General features: G+C 34.2%; 2 protein-coding genes across 2 annotated transcripts; both read left to right on the top strand.

The window, feature by feature from the left end:
- Window positions 1–2,372: 2,372 nt before the first annotated feature.
- LOC143548084 (F-box/LRR-repeat protein 15-like) lies at window positions 2,373–15,802 on the top strand. Its single transcript, XM_077039344.1, has 17 exons — window positions 2,373–2,566; window positions 3,338–3,488; window positions 3,561–3,693; window positions 3,990–4,086; window positions 4,154–4,351; window positions 5,203–5,473; window positions 5,575–5,673; window positions 5,765–5,853; window positions 6,675–6,774; window positions 6,873–7,049; window positions 10,719–10,871; window positions 11,781–11,941; window positions 12,651–12,849; window positions 14,539–14,963; window positions 15,048–15,111; window positions 15,556–15,642; window positions 15,722–15,802. Exons 1-17 carry the CDS (start codon window positions 2,388–2,390, stop codon window positions 15,800–15,802), a joined length of 2,664 nt encoding a protein of 887 aa, XP_076895459.1. The 5' UTR covers window positions 2,373–2,387.
- A 684-nt stretch (window positions 15,803–16,486) lies between these two features.
- Window positions 16,487–18,124, top strand: LOC143548081 (uncharacterized). The gene is made up of 2 exons (XM_077039341.1): window positions 16,487–16,568; window positions 17,357–18,124. The coding sequence occupies exons 1-2, from the start codon at window positions 16,487–16,489 to the stop codon at window positions 17,953–17,955; spliced, it is 681 nt and encodes a 226-aa protein (XP_076895456.1). The 3' UTR covers window positions 17,956–18,124.
- The last annotated feature ends 309 nt before the right edge of the window (window positions 18,125–18,433 follow it).

Here is an 18,433-nt window from a genome sequence, read left to right as displayed (position 1 = left end):
AGGAAAGTAAATCGGGTTGAAACATGTAAGAAAAACATAAACTTCATAGTAAAAAGGGTAAAATCGGGTCTTAAGTAAGGACCCCGGAGGACTATGGCTTTAGAATGGTTTTCATGAGAATAGTTTTATTCTCATGAGAATGGTTTCCATGAGAATGGTTTTATTCTCATGAGAATAGTTTAATGGTTTCCATGAGAATAGTTTTATTCTCATGAGAATGGTTTCCATGAGAATAGTTTATTCTCATAAGAATGGTTTCCATACGATTTGTTTTCCCATGCGATGCGATTCGTTAGGAACTTCACTAACCTAGAAGAATGACGGGGTTAGAAATATTTAATTAATACTATAAATTATTAAATAGATAGACGTGGGCAACTAAGGAGAAGTGTTACAAATAACTCCGAGAGGAACAACATCCAGGTGAGTGTATTAATCTAACACATCGTAGTATGCACACAACCCCGAAAATATAACACATAAAAGGGGCTAGAACTCGTCGTATGAAGGAAGCAGAAAGGTGAATGTTATGGATTGATTAACTAGTATGCACGTAGTTATATGTTTGCATGTGAATGTGAATGTTATGGATTGATTAACTAGTAAGCACGTAGTTGTTATATTAGTTATGATTGAAGGAAGCAGAAAGGAATTGTAACGAGGGTAGAATTGTATGGTATGTTAGAGGGCACCGGGCCCTAATAATAACCAAGGTATGTAGGGACTGGGCCCTTATAATATCCAAGGTATGTATGGACTGGACCCTTATAATATTCAAGGTATGTAGGGACTGGACCCTTATAATATCCAAGGTTTGTCGGGACTGGACCCTTATAATATCCGAGGTATGTAGTCAATATGAAGTATGTATGTATGTATGTATGTATGTATGTATGTATGTATGTATGTATGTATGATAGATGAACAGTTAAGTATTAATACGTATCTTCAGACGCGTATTAATAAGTACGTATATGAATGTATGTTAATTAATTAGAACTCACTCAGCGTAGCTGACTTTTAGTATGCACGCAGGTAAATAGATTAAAGGAGCTGGCTTGAGGATGACACATGGTAGGGACTGGAAGGTTGGCATCTTGAGAAGAAAGATTGTGAAACTTTTATGTTATGTTTAAGACAAGTTAACCTTTGTTAAGACAATATGTGTTGTTTTGTAACATATTGATTGATGTTTTGAGTTATTCAGCGAAGTTTTATTTCACTCTGATATTTAGAACTGTGTTTATGAGTAAATCCAACATCCAATGTAGGACACCGGGACTGGGGCCTTACATCTAAACTTTCACGGTGATCGACCAACTAACGAACAACCCTAACATAAACTACATATATCATATATATATTTGTACCAACCTAGGCCAGAATACATACATAAGCCCACCGAAATCCTTGATTTCGGTTTACATAATATAGCCAACCTAAGCCCAATACATAAAGCATAAACCATAAACTATAGTCCAACAACTATAATTTCCTTTTTAATTCTCTAATTTCTCATCTTATTTATCCTAGCTATCCATGAGTCATGTTTCAAAACAATTTTGACAAATGAGTTATAATTTTCCTTCTAATTCTCTAATCTCTCATTTCATTTATCATGGTTATCCATGAGTAATAGGTCAAAACAATTTTGACAAATGTTGTATATAAAAAGATTTTTTCAAGCTTGTAAAAATAAGATTCCGAACTTGTTATTGTTTGCACTATATATTTTATTTCTTTTTTTCTTTTAATTTTGTTAGTTAGTTTCAAAATTAACAAATACCGTGTAATAAATATTTATTATTTAACAAATATAGTGTAATAAATATATCAATCAATCAATCATGCCCAGTAAAATCCCACCGACAGCAAAGCTATAAGTAGGGTCTGGGGAGGGTGGGATGTAGGCACACCGTACCTTAATAAATATATAAATATATAAATATAAATTAAGCAGTGTAACCTTCATTTCATTCATCACTATTCACAAGACCGCACAACCCAAAACACAAGAATCTCTCGCTTGCTTTCTCCCAGATCAATAACAACCATCTCGTCTCCTCTCTTTATCATCTCATCTGGTAATAATAATATTAATATATTAATAATAACTTCCCCAATTCATATATATATGATCACACAAATCCAAAACCTCATCAATCAAATTCGAACTTTTCTCCAATTCAGTTGCAAATTCAACTCATTAACGACTGTTTTCGTTACTAATCGATTCGGATTTCATGAATTCAACTACTGAATTGTGTCTAGGGTTTCCAATTTCCGCGATTTAAACCTAGGGTTTCAAATTTGGGGGTTTTTGCTTTTTTATGAAGATTTGGCGCTGCTTATGCTTTCGGGAAGAGGAATAAGGTAACCGAGAGGCGATGGTGAGGGAGACGGTTGGCACTTTGGTGAATAATGATGTGGAGGAGGGTAACAATAATAATAATAATGATGATGATGATGATGATGCAGAGCCTTCGTCGTTGGTGGTTGCGGCTGATCGCGAAATGGACGGTGTGGATCGGGATGTTAAACGTCCCAAAGTTGAATCTTTGTCACTGTGAGAACTTCTATATGTTGCTTGATACTTTTTGGACAAAAGAAACAAAATGTGATTGATTAGGTTTAAGATTATATATGTTTGTGAAAAATGTTTTTTTTTTAAGTTAGTTTGCTGGTTTAAAGTTAAACAAACAAACACTAACAAGAGAATCCTGTTGTTTATTTTCATGTTCAATCATTTGCTAGGTTAAAGTTAAAAGAACAAATACGAACATGCTATGTTCATGTTCGTTCGATTCTTTACAAGCCTAATGATTGTTTCTGTGGACCAGTGTTTCTAGCTGCCATGCGTGCCATAGTTGTCAATAGCGCTCATAGAGATATTGCGTTTAGTGTAGCGTATCATCATCGTCCCAATAAATTGATGTAGCAATCTAATAGCACACGAAATAGCGGTTTCTTTCTTTTCTTTTTTTTTTTTTTTGAATAAATATGGATAGCAATTGAAAAGGAAGCCTTTTTAAGGGTTTTTTTTGTTACAGGATTGAGAAAAAAACCGTATTTTCTACATTTACCGGATTTTTGATAAAATATACATCTAAAATATTTCTAAAATTTTCTTCTAGTGCATCGCTATCGCTGTGTGGTATATAAGTAGGTTGTTGCTATCGTCTGCAATTTGCTATTGACAACTATGATGTGTGCTTGTTTGGCACTTTAACATGAACCCTAATATATACCGAAATAAACTGTAATCTAAATGTTACCATCTTTTCAATATCATTGACGTTTGATTGGTTTTACATGACATCTGTCAACGCCTTTGTAGGGAAGATGATGCCCCTTTTGTATATGCACCTGCTCAAGAAGAATGCGAAATAATGCTAAATGGGGACAACCTTGTTGACTCTAATAGCGGTGATATGAATCAAGATGACCATGCGTCTCAAATGGATCTAACTGATGACCTGTTACATATGGTATTTTATATTTCTGTGTATTTTGTTTGTATAATTTTAAGTATCAACTAATTTCAAAGTTTATTTTGTTAGGTCTTTTCTTTCTTGGACCAAATTAGTCTTTGTAAAGCAGCAAAAGTTTGCAAGCAATGGCACACAGCCAGCGCACATGAAGATCTTTGGTGGTTTTTAAACTTTGAAGATAGAAATATATCTCCACAAGAATGTAAGATTATTTGTATTATCTTGTTTTGGCTGATTATGCAAGACATGATTCTTTCTTTATTGTCATTTCTTTATGAGGTTTAGTGTTGAAATTAGTGGTTCAAAATGGTTCCCCAAAAGTTCTCAATTCCAAAAAGTTCTCTTAGCAAATCATTGCTCATTATAGGAAATAATAATACACAATTCTAGAAGAATTATCTATAAAAGCGATAAAATATCTCTGAAAGGTTGTTAACTTGTGAAAACATTTTCTAGCTGTAAGATTACTAAAACAGTTATTGATCTTGTCTTTTGCAGTTGAGTTTATGTGTAATCGATATCCAAACGTAACTCAAGTGAACGTTAATGGACCTTCTTTGCATACGCTTGCTAAGCAATCGCTTTCATTATTAAGGCAATGATCTATACTTGTTTTAATTCATTCAGTTATTTTGATTGATGATAAATTAGCGTCTTTTCAGGAATCTTGAAATCTTGACATTGGGAAAAGGTCAACTTTGGGACAGCTTCTTTCAAGCTTTACCTGATTGCACCATGTTAAATAGTTTAATTGTGACCGATGCGGTTCTTGGTAACTGGCATCAGGAGATCCACATTTACCATGATAGGTTAAGACACCTTCAAATTGTGAAATGTCGCCTGGTCCGCATTTCTGTCCGGTAATGCATTCGATTAATAAGTTGCAAAGATCTAAATTGCCGCGCTACTGAATTTTACTGAATGTGGTAAATTTGACCAATTTACTTAGTACAAATTAGTCGATTTGGGTCATGTTTATTGGTGTAAACGAGCCGAGCCGAGCCTGAGCTCGTCTAGGCTTGAGCTCATTTAACTTACGAGAGCTCAAGCTCTGCTTGTTTTGAGCACTATTTTTGAGGCTCGAGCTCAGCTCATCAATTATTATCTAAATAATGTCTTCTTAATTATATTATATGTATATTAGTTATGCTTTTGATGTATAACATAGTATATATTATTTAGTTGTATTTATCATAATATATTATGTAGTGATAATAATTATTATTATATCTAACATAATAAGTATTAAGTAAAAGCTATATCAGTAATAGGCTCATTTAGGCTTGCGAGCCAGCTCGATTTCGATAAGTAAAGCTCGGACTTGGGCTCGTTTATTAAACAAGCTTATTTTTAGGCTCGAGCTCGTTTAAGCTCAGCTCAATTTGAGCTTTTAGCGAGCTGATCTCAATTAGCTCATAGAGCGGCTTGGCTTGTTTATACCCTTAGTTGTGTTACATCTGTAACGGGTCAAATGGGGGTATAATAATAGTATAGTAAAAAATCAAAAGGTCAAATCGTTTGAAATTCAAAATCACCTTAATATGTTATATCCCTAACAGGTCAAATGAGTAAATATAACAACAGCAAAAGTGAAATGCTTTAGATGGTAGAATGGGCCGAAAGTTAGCAGAAGTGTAAATTTAATATTTACAAATCACTCATTTTGACACCTCTAAATTTTGCTATATAAATAATGTTTTATGATTTACAGGTGTCCCGAACTTCAAACTTTATCCTTAAAGCGCAGTAGCATGGCACATGCTGTCTTAAATTGCCCTCTTTTACGTGACCTTGATATAGCATTTTGTCATAAGCTTCTTGATGCTGCAGTCCGGTCAGCTGCCACATCATGCCCACTCTTGGAAACCTTAGACATGTCGAACTGTTCATGTGTTAGTGATGAAACGTTACGTGAAATATCTCTAATTTGTGAGAATCTTCATATTCTAAACGCATCCTACTGCCCAAACATCTCACTTGAGGTACTTTTTATGGGTTCTTTAACTTCTTTTACAGTTATTAGTGTGATATCATTTACATAATCATAAGTTTATAATCCTTGTTTATTGATTTCTTTTCGTAGGCTGTAAGGTTTACAATGCTGACTGTACTCAAGCTTCATAGTTGTGAAGGCATAACCTCTGCTTCTATAGCGGCTATATCTTGGAGCTTTATGTTGGAGGTTTGAACATTCTTTTTTGCTTCTCAATATTAACTGTCAATTTTCTTTTTATATGATCTTTTTACACCCTTTTTTATGATTCATACTATAGGTTTTGGAGCTTGATAATTGCAGTTTATTGACATCTGTTCTCTTGGATCTTCCTCGCCTGCAAAATATCCGACTTGTACACTGTCGCAAGTAATAATACATCAAAACATCATTTAGGAGAATTATTAATTTTATTTCCAATTTAATCCTTGGCTATATCTTAAGGGTTGATACATTCTTGGGTGCTAATCGCGTCGGTTTGATGGTTGGCGGGTTGAATTGTTCAATCTGAACAGGACCCGCAATTTTATTCATGTCAAAAACGTCAACCCTAACCCATATACACTTCAAATTGTTTAACCTGAACGCCACATGTTTAAACTATTTATGTAAGCGTATCAAACTGGTTAGCGGGTTGAAGCGTTCAACCTTAAAACGACCATTTTTTTTTTCATATAAAAACGTCAACTCTAACCCGCATACACATGAAATCATATAAGCCGAACACGACTTATTTAAGTCATTTATCTAAACGTATCAAACGGGCTGGCGGGTGATTATCAAGTCGTAAACATGTTAATCGAGTTAGTATGCTGTAGAAAAAAAAGGGTTAAACGGGTCATAAACTGGTTAGTTGGTCGGCATGCTTAACTAAACAGGTTGGCGGGTCGACCTGTTATACTAAACGGGTTAAACAAGTCAACCAAACAAGGCACATTTTTTATTCGTCCTAAAAATGCCAACCTTAACCCACAACATAAAATCATGTAACCCCACCCGTTTTTCTAAACGTGACAAACGGGTTGCCGGGTTATTATCAAGTTGTAAACGTGTTAGTTGAGTTGGTGGATTGTAAAACAATGAGTTAGTGGGTCGACATGTTTAACCTTTAAACAGGTTCCGTTTTCTTATACGGATTAGATATATCAACTTTAAAACCGGATTTTATTCTCATATTGATGTGGCTGCAGACTTGTGGACTTAAGTTTAAGGAGCATGGTATTATCTTCCATTAAAATCTCAAATTGTCCTTCACTTCTGAGAATCAACATCACATCAAGTTCACTGCAAGTACGTAATAATTCATAATCATCTCAATTTTTTGAGTTCTAAATTTTAGATGTGTTTTTATTTAGGGCTTTTGAGTTTCTACTATTTTGTGTATGCAGCAACTAATTTTGCAGAAACAGGAAAGCTTAACTACATTAGAGCTTAACTGTGAATGCTTACAAGAAGTGGATTTAACAGATTGTGAATCTTTGACAAATTCAATATTTGAAGTTTTCAGTGATCACAGTGCATGTGGATGCCCCATGCTTAAATCTTTAATTCTTGATAACTGTGAGGTTAGTGATTACTACTGATGCTTATGGCTGTTAAAAATAGTTCAAACTTTGTTACTGTTTTTTTTTTTTTTGAACGGCCAACAAACATAGAATGCCTGTATGGAGTGACCCAATGGCTAAAGGCACTGCCAGCTGGCCCAATCCAGCTAAGCGCCTCCAAGTTATCTCTAGTTCCGGGGAAAACCCACCCGCCCGAAGGCCCACTGGTGGTAAAACCCTGATGCTCTCAGGAATGAACTACAAAGATCCTAGTCTTCGTTCATTGAGCTACCTATGTCCCCCCCAAAGTGTTGTAAGTGAGAATTGAACTTGGGTCTCCATTGAGAAACCCAAACTCCCTACCACTACACCACATTGGAAAAGACCAAATTTTGTTACTGTTTAATATAGGTTATTAGTAGTCGTTATTATTTATCAGGGTTTAGTTGCCTAAGGGGCTGTTTGGCAAATACTGAACCATTAAGTGCTGAATCATTAAGAGGTCTGAATGAGTAAGAGTCTCTGAACCGGTAAGTGCTGAACCAGTAAGTGTTGTTTGGTTGAACCTCTGAATGACTATACAGAATGATTGTTTTACCCCTCAAAAATATTCCGTGCTGAATGACATGTATCTGTTTAGTCAGAGCTCTTAATAACAGTACCGAATGACCAAACTTTCATTATGACCAACCAATACACATCTTAAAACAAACTTTCATTATAACAAACCAAATCCAAATTACACTAAAACCAAACAAAAAACAAACTTACAACCAACCAAACCATAAGTTTTTAGTAGCAAGCTCAATCCACACAAATACAACAAAGACTAAACATCCAATGCTAACAAAATCTAAAACATATCAAAACAAAAACTAAAGGACCAACAAACAAATAGCGATCTTCAACTCTTCAATCGTTTGCACCAACATAGCACATCCCTGCCACAAATATTCACATATCTAATCCAAATATTCATACTAATCTTCTGTTTGTGTTTGTGACCATCTCTGATCCTTTGCATATGCAGATTGTAAAAAACCTATCCCCACCTTTCAAATCTAGTATAAAACCTCATCAATACATATGTAGCGCATATATATGTAGTTCACCATGCATTGCAAAATGAGGTTGCTAGAGATGTCATTATATGAGTTTTTACATCATTAGAGTTGGCCTGCATGTACGAAAATAAGATCTGATTAGATATGTGTTTACATACATAATGTAGAGATGTTAGGCGAACGGTTGTTCAAACTTTTTTCTACATTAGTTATTCCACATACGCTGCATTAGTGCTTGTATATTCAAGTTACTCAAGTGCGGATTTAATATCAACTAAACTTTGAAAAAACCAAACTGAAATAACCAAACCCAATTAAAAAAAAACGGTTTCAGTTTTGCTACGAACCAAAAACTAAAGAAAACCGAACCAAAATAATCGATCCCAATACAAAACCAATCCGTCATTTTTTATTGGGTTCTGTTCACTTTCAGTTTTTGGTTGACAACAAAAATCGAAACAAAACCCATTCCTGGTTCTTTTTTAGATCTCCAAATTACATGTGATGCAAAACGTCCAAACATAACTTCTAAAGATAGCGAGCAGTATGTATTTCTTTAAAAGTTGTGCCTTTTTTTAAACAAAAAACTTATATGTTGACTATAACTTATTGAAACTCATTTGGGTCATATGCTCATACCATATCTGCATGTATCCTTTTGAGTTTAATGAAACAGTAATTGTTTCTCAAAAAAAAAAAGAAAAGAAACTGAAAAAAAAAATTACTTACTCTTATGTCACATAATAAGTCTTAATCCATGGTTACCTAGTTGACTACTAAATATCACTACAAACTATAAATTATTGCTTTTGACAAACAATATATAGCACCTTGTTGAACTGAAGGTCTTGGTGAAAAAAAAATCAATCTAGAAATTAAGAACGCAATACAAAAATTAGAAGCTTTGGAATTTAGCTTTACTTGAACTATATCAAAGACCCGAAACCAAACTAGTACAAACTCATTACCCGAATACTCGAAAACCTAAATTAAATGCTATTTGGGTCGGGTATCGGTTAGACTTTCAAACATCACAACCCAATTAACAGGAACAAATTAACCTAAAACCCGCATGCTAAACTGATCAAAACCCCTACCGGTGCATATGCAGGTTCTGGACCCGGTCCCAACCCGTTTCCTACATTTGGCTTGTACTGAGCGTGGTCTATTCTCTGTAAATCTTTAAGATTTGAGACAGAGATCTAGCCATATCAATAAAACACATACGGTTATGCTTTCAGAGACAGAAAACCATTCAAGAAAAATTGTTAAAATACTACCCATAACCCATCTGTAATTTTGTTATACTAATAAATTGTATCTTGCTGGCCTCTTAAAATTAAAATAGAAAGACAAAGAAAGCAACCGCTTTTTGTTCAGCCAGGTAAATCAAGGTTCTATTTTTATTTAAATTTACAATTTTGTTTGATGTCTTGCAGCTTTGTTCTCTTGATTTTCCAAAATCTCAACAATTTTTTAAAGAAAAACATCATGTCCAAATGCAAAATATAATTATCATCAATTAATCATAATTATCAACAAATTTTTAAAGAAAAACATCATGTCAAATTAATCATAGTTCACAAAAAAAAAAAGAAAATCCATTGCTGTACTCCATGATACCGATAAAAAATTATCATCAATTAACAACAAAACTGAAAGCAATTAACAAATTTATTACAGCTAGGCCAACACTGGATTCAACAAAATTGAAGGGATAAAGACCACCAAATTGAAGGGAGCAAAAGTTACCTGCGAATTGAAGGCCATCGAATTCCCCTCTGTTCATAATGCTAATTTCTTATTGCAAAATTAAAACCCCTAAAATCGTCTACTATTCTAACCAAATAAAGAAATAGAATTAATCAAAATGCATAAAAACTGCAGAATAAGAGAGTAAAACACCTGACGGCGGGCAACAAGATGTGATGATGAAGTCGAAGCAGACGAGGGTTTTGAAGAAACAGCCAACGGTAGCAGACAATCGGCTTCTCAATGGTGTTGGTGTGCATGGCCTTGGATTATAGCAGAGGAGAAGATGGTGAGGGTAATTAGGGCAACTTTCTGATTCAGAGATGATTTTGAGCTGAATGGGTAAGATGCCATTCAGCCATAAAGACTTGGAATTTTGATGAAACAAACAATGTTATATCTGTGCGATTCAGATTTTATCTCTGAATGGATCCATTCAGACACAAACAAACAGGGCCTAAGTCTCTAGGGCCTGTTATATGTTTGTTTAGGGTTTCTGGTTTTTTATATATTGAGAGATCCCCCCCTCCATGTAATTACCATTCAGATATATTATTATTTTAGTCTCTCTTACAGTTATTATTTAGTGCATTTTTACTATTACCTCCTACCTGAAGTTAATTGGAATAAAAACATCATTAATTGGTGACCAAGATTATATATAATACACATTTAATTTTGCAAACTTTTTTTTTAATTAAAAATTAGGATTAGAACACATATCAAATGTACTTACCTTTAGAAAAACAAAAATTCTGAGTGATCTCGGTGGAACAAATGCGAAACTTGGTTAATGGTTAGTACTTGGGTGAAGTTTCCAAAAGAAAAAAAGAAAAAAAAAACTGATATTTGGTTATTTTGTTTATTGGTTCAGAGGTTGACGGAGGTGGTTTTTAGTAGCAATTCTGTAAGCAGTCTTTCATTTGCGGGCTGCCGTGCGATTACTTCTCTTGAGCTTACTTGCCCTAACCTTGAGCAAGTCTCTTTGGACGGTTGTGATCATCTTGAAAAAGCAACCTTTTGTCCGGTAAGTAAACTAATAGCATATTCCTTTAATAATAAACAAAAAAGCTCGAGTATTTGCCACATAAATAAAACAATTCAAGTGAACATGTAATGTTTTGAAACGTAATTTACTTAGTGCTATTGTATTGCATCTCAATTTAATAAAAAGTAAGTACATCACTCTTTGTCATAATTATTCACTTTAGTTTCATTCATGTTTCGATGTATTCAAACAAAACAACATGCTTAACAATATATTTTATTTGTAAACTTAGTAAATACTACTATGGTTTATTTATAACCTTTCCATTATTGTATTTGGTTGGTTTAGAAACGGAGTTCCGTCTTTAAGTATGTTGTTTTATCTGCATACACATTGATACTTGGATGTAGTTAAATTTATTAATAGTTACAAAAAAAGGTCATGTAATTAACTTTTTGTTCGATTGAGATACATCACATTAGCACCAAATAACCATTCAAATTATTTTGTGTTCACTTGAATTGTTTTGTTTGTATAACTATTAAGCAATATCTTGTTTATTTTTTAAGAGTCATTTTTCTCAAATTGATTGTTTATTGGCCATAAAAAAGTGACTAAAAAATTTGTAATGTCCCATGTCTACTGGCTTGTCTTTACAGTTATCCTCAACTTTGTATTTATAGTTTCCTATCACTCTAAATGATAGTTTTTATAAGAACTTTCTACATTGTATGCAAGTATTTTGATTGTTAACTTTGTTTCGGCTAGCAAGCAGTTCAATAATTACTTTAATAATATTTATCAAGATCTAGTTGCAACTTGCAAGAACTAAAAGAAATAATGTAAATGACATTATAATACAAAAAATGCATTTCTTTTCCAGTAATGTCTTGCTGTATAAATTTTTTTGCTGAAAATAACGCATTTCTATGTTTTTTTCTTTGCTAGGTTGGACTTCAGTATCTTAATTTGGGAATATGTCCTAAACTTAATTTACTCAATATTGATGCACCGAGTATGGTTCAACTTGAGCTGAAGGGATGCGGTGTTTTATCAAAGTCATGTATCAATTGCCCTTTATTAAAATCTCTGGATGCTTCATTTTGCAGGTGACGGGAACCTTCACTCTGTAGGAAGTTCACGGTCCAGTTCGGCTTGTTTTGATGAAAGTTGCAGGCCAGACTGCTAACTACGGTTTAAAAAAGCGACAGTTTTACCGGTTTGGCGTTTTTACGGTTCAATTTGACGGTTTGAACTAACATACATACATACATGCATGCATGCATGCATGCATACATGAAAGTTTTTAAATGAAAAAAGTATCAAGAATAAAGGTTAAATGACCGGTTTGTTTTGCACAGCCGGTTCCAAGTCCAAACCGTTCAAACCATCTAACTGCCTTAACTGAACTTTGAACCATAGTGTTAGGATCTCAAACTTGTCAAAGACCAACTTGCTTCGGTTTGGGACTCTGGGCGCTTTTAAAGGGTTATTTAACAATTCTACTCTATCTGTAACCAGTTTGCCGCCACTTTATCCTTTATAATTTGTGCTACTCTATAGTATCTGTAACCAGTTTATCGCTACTTTCTCCTTTAAATCTTAGCTTTTAAGCCTGTTTATTTATAAATGGATCTATTTTAAATACTAAGATTTAGAAAATCATTGTAGTTATATTGTTTTTGAAACCCTAAATAACCCATTAGTTATCTACTAAAATTTCTAAAAATTGGATGAAAACTTGACATGGGACCATTTTAACTACTTTTTGTGCTCTTCTTAAATGTGATGCTAACTTCGCATGTATTTCTTTTGCAGCCAATTAAAGGATGATTTCTTATCAACTACTACAGCTTCATGTCCTTTGATTCAGTCATTAATATTAATGTCATGCCAATCCATAGGCTCTGATGGGCTCATGTCTCTTAGTTGCCTTCTTCATTTGACTTTACTTGACCTTTCCTACACCTTCTTGTTGGACCTGCAACCTGTTTTCAGTTCCTGTTTGCAGTTAAAGGTATAACTGCTTTCTTTTTAAACATTTCAATATCTTTTGATATTGTTATTATACTTGCTATTATTGCATGTCTACTGGCTTGTAAGCAAACTGAACATCCAGTAGCAGTTCGTTAACCGTTCTGCTGGAAGTTCGTTTATTTACACGGACACATATCTTGTTTGTTCATTTATGTTTGTGAACGTTCGTTTTTAAATTCGCTCATTTAAATTCGTTTGCTTACATTCATTTTTGTTCGTTAACTTACGTCTGTTTAAGTTTGTTACTTTGCTTACATTAATATATTTACATTCAAAACTTTTTGGCCCATTCTTGGTTTAAAAATGTGTGAAATTCATAGTCACATAGATCGCTAGGGAAGCCGCGATTTTCGTATTGGATTGTTTTGTACTGGATCGAAATCGCTAACGTTCCGATCGCTACTAATTCGCGATTTCAATTGTATGGTTTGTCGTTCCAAATCGATGGAGAAATCGATTTCAATTGAAAGGTTCGCCATTCTAAATTGATGGAAAAATCGAATTCTAATACGTGGTTCGTCGTTCCCATATTATGATGTATTAATTTTATTGATTTTTTAATTTAGGCGGCAAATTAGGAAACTCTTCGATTTCTATTTCCAATGTTATTGCTTTCCAAATTCCAAGACAATCAATTAACAATATTATTGCTTCTAATATCATGCGTATATTCAATTACCACAAATACCCAATTCATACTTATTATGTCTCTGCCATACTCTTCTTCAATCATATGTTCGTATGTACCAAAAAACCCAAAACTAATAGAATCTGGTGGTTTTTGAATTTTGGTAATTTTATTACATGTTATGGTAAATTGAATTTGGTACATTTTGTTTTAAATTGGGATTTGGGAACATCGAACCAGATTCAATGGTACATCGTACCGAACCGTACCGAGCCGTACCGAAATGAACCTACCCCCCTACGTACCGAATACGCTCTCACTAGCGAATTGCGTTCCCGTTCCCGTACCAGAGCGAACCGCGATCTATGTGACTGGTGGAATTGCGTAATGCGCGTTCGTGCAAAGCTGTTTGATGCGCACATTTCTGAGTTAAAGTGAGTTCCTGCATAAAATACGTAGTTAAAAGACTTTTCTGGTGGTGCTATATCTTTTTTTTAATTTAATATTTTATTTTTTGTTGTTTTAAAGTAAACAAGTTAAAATATTATCTGTAAATATTATTTTTGTGTTTTCTAATAACAAACACCTGGCATACGTGATGTGTGTGCTTCACGCATTGCGCATCGCATGTCGACTTTTTGGATTAAAACGCATCACGCATATTAAAACCTAGGGCCCATTACAAATTTGTTAGGTTTAATAACTTCTTAGGCCCAACATATTGTTCTTCACATTACTTTTAACTAGTTTTAGCTCACTTATGAACGTTTATCATAAGTTCAGTTACTGTCAACGAGTTCACGAACATGCTCATTTCTTAACTAACACGGTATCACTGTTCGTTTAATTGCTCGTGTTCGATCATTTTTCAGTTAAAGTTAAATGAACGAACATGAACATGCTCCATTCGTGTTCGTTCGGTTCGCTTACAAGCCTACGTGTCTAACTTAATACCTTGGAGTAATCAGTAAGGCTGTTCAAAATCTTGCAAAAGTGTTTTTAGTTGACCGAAACTGATCTGTTTTTGTTTTAATTATTAAGGTTTTAAAGTTGCAAGCGTGCAAGTACCTTACCGATTCATCACTGGAACCTTTATACAAAGTCAACGCTCTTCCCGCTCTCGTTGAGCTGGACTTATCATATGGAGCTTTATGTCATTCTGCAATTAAAGAGTTTCTCGCTTGCTGTACTCGTTTAACTCATCTCAACTTGAATGGATGTGTTAACATGCATGACATGTATTGGAATTTGACTGTTGACCATGATCTTGACTTTGACTTTGACTATGATCAACAGTCTCATCTTCTGCTACAGAATCTCAACTGTGTTGGTTGTCCAAATATTAAGAAAGTAGTTATTCCTCAATTGGCGCGCTTTTCTCATCTTTCGTCGTTAAATCTTTCGTTATCTGCCAACTTGAAAGATGTTGATTTGGCCTGTTCTAATTTGTGCTTTCTCAATCTAAGGTAATGACTTTTTGCTTTTAATATTATGCAAATGACTTGGTTCCTGTTGAAGATTTATTTATTTATTCGTGTTCATTATCTTAGCAATTGCTGCTCTTTGGAAACTTTGAAGCTAGTGTGTCCAAGATTGACCACCCTTTTTTTACAGGTATGCATTTGTTTTATTATTATTATTATTATTTTGTTTTTTTGGTTTGACTTTTGTGGTTGAGTTGAATAATACATTTATTTCACTGTTTTGAAAATAAAAATCTTGTGAAATATCTAAAATGTCCCTCGGTGATGACAAACTAAACTAACGTGTAGACAAATTGTATATCTTCTGTAATGGGAAAACAAACAAATTAATATATCCAACAAAAAATCATGATATCATATATACCCATTTCCAAATTTATGGCATTTATACTTTTATCTTAAAAATTGCATTAGTATACATGAGTTTGTAGTGCCTGTAAATTGTATTTACTGAAATGGTTAAATAACTAAATATGTAATTTTAAGTTTCTCAAATGTATAGTAAATATGATTTATTTTTTAATTATTCTATCTGTTATATAACAATTTCTTATTCATATTGTGTCTCAAATAGTCTTGCAATATTGGCGAAGAAGCGGTTGAATCTGCCATATCACATTGCAGCATGCTTGAGACACTCGACGTTCGCTTCTGTTCGATGGTAAGTGAAATCCTATATTAATAATAATCACTTTGAAGTGGTTAATTATATAAATATATTCTTTTGGGAACACTAACAGATAAGTCCACTGAGCATGGTGAGGTTAAGAACTGCATGCCCGAGTTTGAAACGTATATTCAACAGCTTGGTTCCAGTTTGAAGATCAATACCAGTGAGTCGAACCGATTCCCATCAAGAAGATGAAGTTTTGCATTTCGGTTGTAGATGTGTAGATCTGTTTTGTTTTGTGGTGTTTTTGTTTTCTTGTATTTTGGAGTATGTATGTATGTTTCGAGTGTAGTCGCAATGATTTATAAGATAATAAATAATAAAGGCTGTAATGTGAATTATAAAATTGATTGTTGCTGATAGATAAAAAGTCAACTTTTTTAAGGAGGTTTATTCAACTGTTTAGCCTGTTAAACTTTTTTTTTAAAACTTAGCCCTTGAACTTTCAGCTATTGATAGTTTTCCTTGAACTTTATTATAGCCCTTCAACTTTCTCCTATCAATACTTTAGCACTTCAAACTTTGTTTGTTTGTTAGTGTCGTTTATGTGCGCCTGTCCACCGGTGCCCGTTCGATAGTGTTCTTTTATAATAACTTTTGTTCAGTAGAATGTTCATGAATCATCTGTTTATCCGACAAAAGCTTAGCTGACGAACACAAAGAAATTCTCATCCAATTTGATTAATCATTTAAAAAAAGTCACCTGATCTAGACTAGACTCTACACCAGACAGACTACCTGCCCCATTCACCGAACCAAAAGTACTTCAAACTACTACTCCTCATTCTCTCTCTCTCTTTCACACACAGGCAAACAAACAAACAAAGTGTATTCAATGGCTACAACTCTGTGCATCCTCTGCTGCTGCTGCATTCTCTTCTTCTTCATCATCTCTGCATCTACTGCTCATGATGAGAGTAAGCAAACTACACCTTCTACTCCCGCATCCCTAATATTTAACTTGCTTGATTTCATTTAGAACTTATTATTACCTACTTACTCTGGTTTTGGTTTTGATCCATTACCTACTTTCCCGATCTGACATTGCTTACCACTCCATTATTTCATATTATCCAAACCCAGATTCTGTGAAACAAACAATACAAATCTTATCTTGTTGGTGATTTAACCTTCAGTTTTCTCAATAATAATAATTTTGCTATACATCTCTCTCTTACCTTATAGATTTACTTATGCAATGTTGTAAAGTTCCCTAGCGATTCATTGGATTGGAAGTTTATATGTAATTTTTTTAAACTTATATATACACAAATTTTTTTTTGAAATTTTAGTATACATTCTCAAACTTAATAATTATACTGGATGGATTAATAAGTGTAATTTTTCAAAAACTTCCCATTTTCACTAATTTAGACCGAAATTTGACTGCCCTTGGCCGATTACTGATTCTAAGGGCCGATTAGTTGAAATCGCATCAGCATACCAGCAATTAGCGAGTAACCCTAGAACTGATTTTTACGGCACTGGATCTATGTAATCATTCATATAATAGGCTTATTCATCCAAAACTTATTACAACTACATACATAAATATAAATGTGGTCCGGTATATATATCATAAACTTGTATGAACTTTTATTTATCCAAATGGATTTAGGGACAGCATCTTTATAATTATCTTCTAAATCATTTTATCCAAATACTTAGATTATTTGCATTCTAATAATATTTCTATAACCAACAGAGAATGTTACACACAATCCCGCCGATGAGCTCGTAGCCATTATAAACAATAACCGAACCGCACACAAAGCACCAACCCTCGCTAACAACCCGGGCCTAGCCTGCATAGCTTTACAATACATCAAAGCCTACCAAGGCAACTGTGATGATGTTGGCAAGTCAAAAAAGCCTGCTGACTCAGAATTCGCCGACACCTTCGCACCCAAATGTGGGGTCGAGGTAGCCACACTCGCACCCATCACGGGCCGGGTCATCGGGTGCCAGTCCAAATATGTGAACCCTGAAAGAGCATACACAGAAATACTGACCATGAAGAACAGAAGCTTGAACATAATATATAATACTACTTATGCTGAGGTCGGGGCTGCAGTTAGCGGGTCGGATGGTGGGGGCCCGTATTTCTGGTGTTTGCTTTTTAGTAACGGGAAGTTGAATAGCAGCTTTGTGTTGGAGGGTGGGACGGCTAAGATAACAAGCCCGGGATGCTTTAGTGGTGCTCATGATGATTGCAGTGATGGCTATGGTTGGTCACAAAATGTTAATATTTTGTCGATCTCTGCTCTTGTTTTTGCGGTCATTTGTTACACAATTGGTGCGTGAGTATGATCATGATAGCGATCATGATCATGGTATATGTGACACGATTGTATTTTGAATCTTTGATTCGTTTGTTTATGAGGTTACACATGTAATATACGTTCCACAGGTTTATTGATTTTTGTTGACGAATCGAGTTAAATGTGTGGTCGGATTGGGTTGTCTGTTTTCTGTGTTGAATAAAAGCAGGACTGATACCAGGAGTCTGCATTGAACTAGAAAACTGTATCCGTAACTGAAAAAACCGAACCCAAACAGAAAAGACAGTTTGGTTTTATGTTTTCGTAACAACCAAACTTTCTGTTCGGTTTCGGTTTCGGTTTTGTTATTAAAACCGAAAAAGCTGATCTGAACTGAATTTATAAACTTTCTTTTTTGGTTGAGTTTTATGTAATTTTTAAGAATTTAATAAATTGTGTGATTCAAATATATTAGCCCGTATGATAATCAATCAATTAAGTAACAAAAATATTTAGACCCA

This window comes from Bidens hawaiensis, unplaced genomic scaffold (assembly GCF_021521415.1).
Source record: "Bidens hawaiensis isolate Kalapana, Puna unplaced genomic scaffold, B.hawaiensis_p1.1 tig00014906_1, whole genome shotgun sequence".
Classification (NCBI taxonomy): domain Eukaryota; kingdom Viridiplantae; phylum Streptophyta; class Magnoliopsida; order Asterales; family Asteraceae; genus Bidens; species Bidens hawaiensis.
The sequence above is the reverse complement of the archived record's forward strand: the minus strand, read 5'-3'. Positions and strand labels throughout refer to the sequence as shown.

Coding starts and splice junctions, on each gene's coding strand:
- LOC143548084 (XM_077039344.1), top strand. CDS start 2,388: ATGGTGAGGGAGACGGTTGGCACTTTGGTGAATAATGATGTGGAGGAG. Junction 4,352..5,202: donor CTGGTCCGCATTTCTGTCCG/GTAATGCATTCG, acceptor TATGATTTACAG/GTGTCCCGAACTTCAAACTT. Junction 15,643..15,721: donor ACGTTCGCTTCTGTTCGATG/GTAAGTGAAATC, acceptor GAACACTAACAG/ATAAGTCCACTGAGCATGGT.
- LOC143548081 (XM_077039341.1), top strand. CDS start 16,487: ATGGCTACAACTCTGTGCATCCTCTGCTGCTGCTGCATTCTCTTCTTC. Junction 16,569..17,356: donor ATCTACTGCTCATGATGAGA/GTAAGCAAACTA, acceptor TATAACCAACAG/AGAATGTTACACACAATCCC.